Source organism: Microtus oregoni, unplaced genomic scaffold, assembly GCF_018167655.1.
Source record: "Microtus oregoni isolate MIOR12 unplaced genomic scaffold, Mior012 000015F_ref0000493, whole genome shotgun sequence".
Lineage (NCBI taxonomy): Eukaryota > Metazoa > Chordata > Mammalia > Rodentia > Cricetidae > Microtus > Microtus oregoni.
This window is the reverse complement of record NW_024543074.1, coordinates 29,346,615-29,356,421: the sequence shown is the minus strand read 5'-3', so window position 1 is coordinate 29,356,421 and position 9,807 is coordinate 29,346,615. Positions and strand designations below refer to the sequence as shown.

Genomic DNA, 9,807 nt, shown 5'->3' with positions numbered 1-9,807 from the left:
CCTGATGGCCAGAAAAGGGTGTTTGATCCCCTGGAATTGGAATTACACACAGTTATGAGCCATCCTGGTCCTCTGGAAGAGCAGTCAGTGTTCTTAACCACAAAGCCACATGTTCAGCCCCTCCTTCTCTTTGTTTCTGACCTCCAATGACCCCTTCTCAGTGTTCTATTCAAGGTGAGCCTGTAGGTGGCAGTCCACCTCTTGGTAAGCCCTTCTTAGTGTTCTATTCATTTTTTATTTATTTATTAGGTATACAATATTCTGTCTGTGTGTATGCCTGCAGGACAGAAGAAGGCACCAGATCTCATTACAGATGGTTGTGAGCCACCATGTGGTTGCTGGGAATTGAACTCAGGACCTTTGGAAGAGCAGACAATGCTCTTAACCTCTGAGCCATCTCTCCAGCCCCCTGTTCTATTCATTTTTAAGGCCAGCCTGTAGGTGACGATGGATCTCTTGGTAGGTTTTGTTTGGTCTGCTTCCTGTTTTGTCGAGAAGCCTGTCTGAGGTGATGACTGTGAGGTCTCGTTGACTGTGGGCAGTGGGACAGGATTCTGTGCTTCTGTGACAGTCCATGGATAATGGGACACGAACAAAGTGAACTCGCAAAGCCCTTGATCAGAGCTGAGCCTCGGTGTTTGCAAACATTCCGGTGTCCCTGTCCTGTGAGGTCCTGTCTTCTGCAGAAGTTTAGGTTTGTCTGCTTTGGTTTTATTAGTTGTGTAGTTGTGTTTCACAGGTGAGTTAGATGGGGCCTGGCTTCCTGGAGAAGCACCTGGGGACCTGTACATTTTGAAAGACATTTTTCTCTGGGTGACACTCAGCTTGGAGTGATATGGCCAAGGGGTCTGTAGGTCGCACGGGACCCTCTTCTCCAGGATTTTAGATAGAGACGCTGTTCTCAATGAGAGGAGGGTCCAGGTAGGTATAAGGCAGTGCCAGGCCTCGGTTCCGCTCCGCAATCCCCTTAGAGATCTGGATCAGCTGTCTCTGGAAGGCAGCCATACTTCGCCGTGGGGCATCTTCTGTGAAGTGTTCATCTGGATAGTGGCCGAGAGGCCTCTGGGGACCAATCACAGGGTCGAGCTGTTGAGGTCCCCACCTTCTGAGCAGCTGCAACCCACCTGAGCCAGCTATAGCCACAACTTGTCCCCCGACCCAGTCACCTTGCACACTCTTTGGTTGAGCTTCTCCCTGTCCCTTTCCTAAACATTTTCCCAAGTGACAGTGATCTGTAAGTTCTTTGACCATTTAATTTGAATATTTAAAGGAACATTTAGTGCCATGTTGCTGTCGCTGCTGAGAGCGATAGTTTTCATCATCTGATTTGGACACTTGATCCTTACTGTGAGATGGCCAAGGGTCACGTGTCTTTTCTAGTGAGGTGCGAGTGTGGTGGGGGGCTCGATGTTGGGGTTGAGTTTGGTCCAGGGAGGGGAAACAACATGTACTTCCTATCCAGCCTGGCCTGACCTGCCTCCTAGCCCCACACTCACTCGGTCTCCGGGCTCCTTGCTTAGCATCCAGAGGGCAATGATGACGTCACATGTGGCGTTGACTGGCGGGAGAGTGGCTATGAAACTCTCGGGCCGAGCCTGGCCTTTGGAAGTAGGTGGCGGTAGCTGCATGGTAGGTGGCAGGTTGGGCATCCAAACACAAGAGTCAAACTGAAGGCAGAGAGGGCAAAGTGAGAACAAGACTCTGGCCCTTCCATGGCAATGCCTTTCGCCCGGACCGTCCCTTACCTGGCCTGCACTGACAGCTGTGTGCTTGGCTGAACAGGTGAATATCACCATTGTGACATACTGGACCAGGGCTTCTTGGGTATCCAACAAGGAGGGCATACCTGTGGGAAAGCTGGGCTGGGGTGGGGGCTGCTGGGGATCTTAGGACCTCACAGAGAGGCCAGAGGGTGGGGCTGGGCCCAAGGGCTGAGGTCCCTGTACCTGAGCTTTCTCGGCTGAGGAAGCCCTCAGAGAAGATCTCCCTCACCCAGGCCTGCAGCTCTTGGTCCTCTCGAACAGACACATCACTTGGGTAGTAGATGCTGACTATCTCAGAGACAAAGCTGCAAGAGGCAGCTGGATTCAGTCACTGGCTCCAAACACGACCCAGGCCGAGAAGCTTCCTTGCCCAGAGTCATGCTCTCCAGCCCTCCTCATCGTAAACCTCTCCAGGGCATCCCATCTCCCGCCCAGTCTTCCTGCCTCCCCTGCCCCTGTGGCTTCCTGGGGATGGTTCCCTCACCTCTTTATCGCCCCCCAGATCTGCATCCCATCATCCCGGTAATAGTAGCCCGGGATGTCCTCCACGTCTCGGGCTAGGATATCTTCAGGGAAGCATAGGGCAGAATAGTTCAGCTGCTCCATGTTTCTCTTTATCAGCTCGGAGAATCCTCCAATGCCGAGGCCTGTGGACTAAGGGAAAGAACTGCGCATCAGAACCTTGCTTCAGAAGCAGGGGCAAGCTGGTGTTAGGGAAGCAGAGACACTCCTACCCCAGAATTCCAGATTCTTCCAACTGAAGAATTTCCTCCCGCCAAAGGCGTTGCTTACCCTGTCCACCACCTGCCCAGGGGCGATGAGCAGCTTGCGGGCAAGCGTGTTGATGTGTAGCGTGTACCGGATGTGGGGAATCAGCAGCTGCAAGGGGAGGAGATGGTAAAGTTGGGGAAGCCCGGACCTACCCCCACAAAGCCACCCACCCTGTGAGCAGCACAGAAAGAGTAAGCAAGGCCAGGAGCTGTAGTTTGTGACAGTATTCGGTATTCCCCGTCCAGGGATGGGCGCAAGGTCCCACAGCATCTTGTCCTCTGTCCTCAGGCAGGGCTTTTTGTCCCTTTGAACATCAGATCTTTTTGTCAAATGAGGACCTTGGAAACTTCCTGGGGTTTCCTATCCCTGGGGCAGGGCTGGGTCCTGGCAATGTGGAGTTGTCCTCCTTAGCCTAAGTCCTACTGAAGAGCATAGAGCAGGGCCTGTGGGCCTTCACAAGATACATTTGTTTCTTTCATCAAGTTAAGACGTCTTGGAGAAGGTCCCCCCCACCCCCATGGCTGCTTACACTTTCTGATGTCAGCTTAGATATTCTCCTAGGCCCTGGCTGTAGACCCTACCCCATGTTTTTCAGTCAGAATGGGAGTCCTGCATCCAAGCCTGGAGGGGTAAGGCCATCTGAGGACAGACCACTAGGAAGAGACACTATAGGGTACACGATAAAGTCCAGGACTCCACAGACTTGATTGCAGGCTAGGTTATGGATGGAGCCACCTTGTTTTGTGATAGGATCTCTCCATGTAGTAGTCTTGGCTGTCCTGACACTCTGCTATATCGATCAGGCAGGTCCCAAACTCATAGAGATCCTCCTGCCTCAGCTCTCTAAGTGCTAGGATTAAAGGCGTGGGCTGCCAGGCCTGGCTTGGGCCGACTTGTTGAGCCACTGACCTTGAAGAGAGGGTGGCAGTGGGGCAGCTGCCGCAGTGTGGCCAGGGCAAAGACTTCCGGCAGCAGGTGCGCATGCAGCAGATGCGTGAGGGCCTCGTGGACGGAAAACTCGGCGTTGCGCACCCAGGTCTTGGCCAGTAGCCAGTCCCACTTGTCATCGCTGGGCAGGAAGATGGGGTTGTCGGGTCCCGGGGTCTGTTTGAGCTGGTGGGTAGGGCCAGCGGGGAGGAAGGCAGTGTCAGTGTCTGTCAATCACTCAGTGGGACCCTCCCCCTGTTTCCTGCCTTCTTACAGACCTGGATGGCGAGGGGGAGCAGGGGCCCAGACCCTGAGCGCTGGTGTAGCAGGGTCATTGGGGCTGCGGAGAACTGAGGCTTTCCATTGATGACATTGGTTTGGACTCCAGAAAGGATGCTATGATCCACCAAGAACAGGGAGCCCTTCTGCAGGGGAAAGGGGAGCTATGGCTGTACCTGGCTTTCTAAAGGAGGGGACAGACAGAAAGAAGAAGACCCACGATTGTCAGGGGAGTGCATTCTGAGAGAGGTTGTTCTTGTTAGGTAACACATGGTTGTCCCCTCTGTCTCTAATAGGGATGAGCGCGAAGAAACTCGTGTAGGTTGGCAGGGCTTGCAGTCTATGCCCACCTCCAATTCAGCCTGCAGACTGGTCCCAGGGCCCAGCACTGGGGCCACCATTTCATCAGTGACTGGAAAGTTCTTCGGGAGGCTGTGACAGCGGCGGATCAGGACTGGGTTGAGGCCATTTAGGAACTGGGAGGCAAAGAAGGCGTCTTCCTGCCAGTGCGCGAACACATACTCTGCAGGAGGGTGGGGGACATGGGGACCAGTCACCATAGCTCATACAGGTATTCTCCTTCCTTGAATGATGAAATTCCCTCTTGTCCATCCTGGGTACCTCTTCATTCCTTACAGTGGCCTCCTGATCCCTTGGCTTTCGTTACTGCCTGTTCACTAAAGATCAAATCTTAGTCTCAGCCTATCATCATGCCATCTCCCCGATACCATCCCGGGGGACTCACTAGGCTCGAATGCATCCCCAAGTGTGGGTTCTTCCTCCAGCTCAGCCTCCACCCCCTTCCTGGCATCCCAAGGAATGGCATGTATATCTATTTGACTGTCCATAGCAGAGCCCAGAAACTCCGTAGGAAGCAACTTTCTTTTCCTTCCACTAAGTCATATGAACTTGCCATCCTCGGTGTCTCTTAGCCCTTCTGTCCAGTTCACTGCTACGCAGCCACAGCCATGTGTGATGACGAAGCCACCTTCCCCTGCTGACCTCAGCTGGAGCCCCATGGCCAATCTCCGTGCTTGGTCTTAGGCCACCAACCCACCCAGTGTTCCTCAGCTGGCCGCCACTCACTAGCCTTGCATTGTGCCTAGGAGAGCATCCAGCCCGCCGCAGTCCACACAAGCATGGGCACGACTTCTCCCTGACTTTCCTTCCCTTGCTCAGTCCACGCCAGCCTCAGCAACTTCTTCCTCTTATGGGTGCCCTATTCTTCCATCTTCAGGGCCTTCATCTCTCTGTCCCCCGGCCCTGGAGCACTCTCTGCCCTAGCCTCACCCTCAGTGTTAATACTCACTTAACTTCCCCTCCCCCATGAGAGCTTTCTAGGGTGCCCTGAAAACTAGGGTGAGTCCCCCCTTTACCCATTTCTGAAGCCAATAAGTACATCTTCCAAGAAACATTATAATGTGGTTTTGAGTCTCATTAGTAACCACAGCCTAACTTCGCTGTGAGTCCTTTGTCCACAGACACAGATGGTCACAGTTATCTGGACAACTGTTGGATCAGGTCAGGGTCCCTTCTGCCTTCCACTTCTTTTGTCTCTGGGGGGTACTTTAAGTTCTAGTAGGAAGGACAAGGAGATTGCTTAAAGCCACGAGGTGAAGTGGTTGTTCGTTACAAGCCTCCTGGTGGTGATGGGAACTGATGTCTCAGAAAGAGGTCCAGATCGTGGCCCAGGGCCTCACCTGCCGCAGGAGTCTTGTGGAAGTTAAACATCCTTCTCATCTCCCTCAGACTCCTCCAGAGTCCTATGCGGTCCAGGAACCCTTTGATTTTCAGCTCTGTAAACCTGACGGGACACGTGAAGTGTGAGAAGGCACAAGGCTCCAGGAGACCCTCCCCTGTCCGCCTGATGTAGTCAGTGCCCCAAGGCAGCCATTGTCCCGTGGAACAGGAAACTATGCCTTGAGCAGGGCTGAGTGAGCTGTGTCTATACTGAGGTTGGGAACTGACTAGAAGAGAGGAGATAGAGGTGGGGACAACGGACAGTGTGGCATCCTCACGCAGAATGAACTTTAAAGAAGAATTTGGCGTTCTTGACCGCGGAGTACTTGATGTTGAGGTCCAAGTCTTTCACAGTCGCGTGGTCAAGGCAGCGAGGCCAACCGTCAGCGTAGGTCTTCCAGCTGGAGTAGGTGAGAGGCAAGTGATCAGCCAAAGGCTTTGTGGGGAGCCCTTGGATGGAAACAGAAGAGTCCCTGGGGGGCCCGGGCCACAGCTAGCCCCATTCTGCCAACAGGGACCTCCCTGAGACCCTTCTCCCATGCTCACTGGGTTTTAAGTAAGCCACATGTCCCCACAAGAGACTTCTAGGTCAATTAGAATCCCCCTTAAGGAATTTGAGGTTGGAGCTGAGCCAAACAGATGGACAGGGTGTCTTAAGTATCTGGATTATAGGATGTGAATGCTGGGAGCTGGGAATCAGGAAAGCAGGGGAAGGAGGGAGAGAGACAAGGATGGAGGGAGAGCTGAGGAGAGGGGAGGAGAAAAGCATCCGGAAATAGGAGGGAATCGCCTTGGTTCATGGCCTGATAGGTGGCTATTTTCCCTGTTAGTACTTCTACAAGTACCCTGAGTTCTGCTGACACACCTGCTTGTAATCTGTTTGAAGTACCCTGAGCCTAACGGAGATGCATCTTGGGAATGGATGCAGTCCTGAGCTGGGTTAGCCCCAAGGAGTCAGTTGCTTTGGCAGACATCGCATTTAGAGGCACTCGGCTCAGCTTCTGCAGCTTGGGGAGCTATCGGTTTACTCTGCTCTGGCCTAAGGCGGCTGGCTTTAAGGCCCATGATCATGCAAGCCACGACCAGAGACCTTTTGGTGGAATAGTAACATTCGGTCCCAACAAGCTGAACAAGCTTTTAGGATTGCTCAGAAAATAGCTTGTGGGAATTGAAGCCGACATGGGGAGGCCCTTTCTCTACATGTAGAAGCTTTCACAGGGCTGGGGACACACTTCAGCAGCAGCAGAGTGCTTGCCTAGCATGCACAAAGCCCTAGGTTCAATCCCCAGTAAAAAATAAGTAAATAAAAATAGATATTAAAAATTGCTGCTTACTGTCAACCTAGCAACCTGGGGTCAATCTCTAAATCCCACATGGCAGGGAAGAGCCAATCTCTTCAAGTCACCTTTTGATCTCCATATGAATATCATATATTGTGCACACATAGACATACACTTGTAAGAAAAATGTAATTACAATTCAGCCGGGTGGGTTCAAGACAGGTTTCTCTGTATAGCCTTGGATGTCCCGGAACTCACTCTACAGACCAGGCTGGCCTTGAACTCAGTGATCTGCCTGCCTCTGCCTCTCAAATGCTGGGATTAAAGGTGCGTACCACCACCACCAGGCATAAACTTTTAAAAAATAAATAAAAATAAAAAATAAAAGGACTGGGGATATAAGTCACGAATGTGTGCTTACTTAGAATGCAAAGTACATGGGTTTAATCCACAGAATCAAAACGAAACAATTTAATAATGAAAAAAACCTTTAGATTGAGCTTCTGACATCAAAGGACAGTTTGCAATGAAAGTATACTGCCACCAGATGGTGGCCAAACTCTGTCTCAAACAATTCTGTACTTTATTCATCTGGGGTTCTGGGTAGACAGCAGGGTCTCAGTAGGCATGAGGTCGCTGAGAGCCTGCCTTCTCTAGCTGGCACCCAGACGGTGGTCATGCTGGGGTTGAAACCTCACTTTATTTATAATATTAAGACCCAGACAGAGAGGCAGACACAGGAATAACACCAACCACACACTTTTACTCAGAGTTTAGAGTTTTTGTTGCCGAGTGGCTTTTTGTTTTGTTTTTGTTTTCGGGAAGGGTGGCAGGGTCTCACATACACTAAGCCCCGTGTTCACAACGCAGGCAGGGGTGACCTTGAACTTCTGATGCTCCTGCTTCCATCTTACAGATGTCACCATATCTGCTTTCTGTGGTGTTGGTGATCAAATTCAGGGTTTCTTGTTTAGGCAAGCGCTCTACCAACTGAGCTGTATCCCCAGCCCTGTTTTTTCTTTTTATAATAACTGCATTGCTGAAGGACAAGCCCAGAGCCTTGACTGGGTACAGAATTACACTCCCAGGTTTTATTAGCTATGTTCTTAACTGCTTCTCATTTGTTTTCCCTAACAACTCAAATAAAAAGAAAATAAAGATCAAAGAGATTGAATGATTTCCCTAACACCGCATCATCAAGGATGAGGTAGATTTCACTATCTGCCCTCTCCCGCCTGGGTGTCTCTGTGAGATTTACTGTCATGGCTTTCATGACAAACGTAGACTCACCAGGACACAGATGAGTCGATGCTTGCTTGGTCTCCAGAGACCTGGGGCAAAAGCCAGCAGCCCAGGACTTGGAAAGCAGCCAAGATTAAGAGCACCAAGCTCTTTTGAGAATGTCCACCCAAGTACAGTTGCTGACTTTACTTCTCAGGGGCCCCTCATTCCTGTGCAATTCCCACCTTCTCAGAGCACAGCATTTAGGTAGCTCTTCTCCCCTCTAACTCTTTGCACTGAGCAGACAATAGAGAAAGCACCTCCATCTTGGGGGGTGTGTGTCTCATTTCTAGGGGCATGTTCTGAGTTCCCCAGGAGATGTCTGCAGTTCCGCCCGTGTTTATGAGAGAATGCAAGCACCTAACAGGTGAGAGAAAGAGAGAAACAAAACAACAGCCTCAAAAGGAAGGTGGAGAAGGAGTAAGCCACAGGGCATGGCTAGTTAGAGCAGCAGTTTGCAAACTTGAGTGGGTGCCAGAGTCACCCGAAAGGCTTGGTAAGTGTTTCCCTGCTCAACCACAAGTTTAGAGTCAGAGGGTCTGCGAGTCCCAGGTGCTCACTGTTGCTAACGCCGTGGGCCTGGGGTCCAGCCTCAATGTTAGTCCTTGTTTTGGCGGCTTCCCACTCCCAAGTGAGTCCCTCTGTAAGAATGGCTAGCTCCCTCTTCACCTGTACATCTCCTTCCTGGCCTTCAGCTCTTCTTGACGCTGGTGCTGGAGCGCGGGGTGGTGGTCTTCCTGGGAGACCTTGGCTGTGGGTGGGAACGTGGATTGAAATGATACTCTTCCTGACCTCTGGCTCCAAATGTTCTCCCTTCTACTATCGCCCACCCACTAGTCCCTTCACCCCGGGGACCAGCAGCGTAGTCCCCCTCCCCCTCCTCCCTCCCCCCTCTGCCCCTTCCTGGTGTTCACACCAGTTCGCCGCTCCAGTCCCAACCCTGGCCTCCTCCACACTGCTGAGCCCCTGCAGTAGCCCCAGTCAGTTCTTTGGCCTCCTCACCTGCTCCCTCTCGCAGCACCAGGTCCCCCTCCCCTTCCAGCCACTGATAGCACGGGAAGCGGAGTGCAGCCCCCGGCAGCCACTCTAGCTGGAACCAGCGGCAGAACCAGGCGTCAGGCTGGAGGGACCCAAGCGGGAGGGGCAGCTTCGGGGGTGCCTTGTGTACGCGCAGCATCAGCACAGCGCCAACATCCTGGGGGAGCGTCACCTCAAAGTCCTCTTCCTAGGAAGGAATGTTTAGTATGCCGAGGGTGGTCCCTCCGGCCCCCTCCTCCACCATCGCTACTGCCCGCTCCCCCAAACACTCACAGCACCGGCAGTGAACTCCTTGCCCAGACGGTCCAAAGGCACTAAAGGGCTCTCTCCCTGGGTCCCCACGATGCTGACAGACACCTTGTCCCAGGTGCCAGCCCCACAAGCCTCCCCGGTGGATACTCTCACCCTGAATTTGGTCATACTCCTAACCAGTCTGGCTCTCTACTGCAAGGTGGACGGACTACCAGGCTGGGTGACTCTACCTCAGGCAGGCCCCGCCCACCATGCCAGGTTAAGGGGAAACGTGTTTGCTGCCACTGAATTCCTTTTTGGTTTCTTTGCCACCAGAAACAGCACCACCAGAATTAGGGCAGGGAGGAGCTGGGCTGAGAGACTGAAACCTGGGGTGACAATGAGTGGCAGTTGGGACAGGGGAGTGACTCGGATCCCCAGGGCAAGTTCGAGATGGAATTGGGTTGTGGAGTACAGCTATTGAATTTCTTTATGAG

General features: G+C 52.5%; 1 protein-coding gene across 3 annotated transcripts; it reads right to left on the bottom strand.

Moving 5' to 3' along the window:
- Positions 1-882: 882 nt before the first annotated feature.
- On the bottom strand, positions 883-9,499 carry Alox15b (arachidonate 15-lipoxygenase type B). Of its 3 annotated transcripts, XM_041665431.1 has the most exons (14): positions 9,353-9,499; positions 9,044-9,266; positions 8,711-8,792; positions 5,759-5,881; positions 5,441-5,544; positions 4,091-4,263; positions 3,740-3,886; positions 3,444-3,647; positions 2,556-2,642; positions 2,248-2,417; positions 1,947-2,068; positions 1,746-1,846; positions 1,497-1,667; positions 883-1,062 (listed from the first exon to the last, which is right to left on the bottom strand). In XM_041665431.1, the coding sequence occupies exons 1-14, from the start codon at positions 9,497-9,499 to the stop codon at positions 883-885; spliced, it is 2,034 nt and encodes a 677-aa protein (XP_041521365.1). The 3 variants fall into 3 exon arrangements, with proteins under 3 accessions (XP_041521365.1, XP_041521366.1, XP_041521367.1); XM_041665432.1 differs by lacking the exon at positions 2,556-2,642; XM_041665433.1 differs by lacking the exons at positions 1,947-2,068; positions 2,556-2,642 and having other exon boundaries at positions 1,746-1,843; positions 2,258-2,417.
- Between the last annotated feature and the right edge of the window lie 308 nt (positions 9,500-9,807).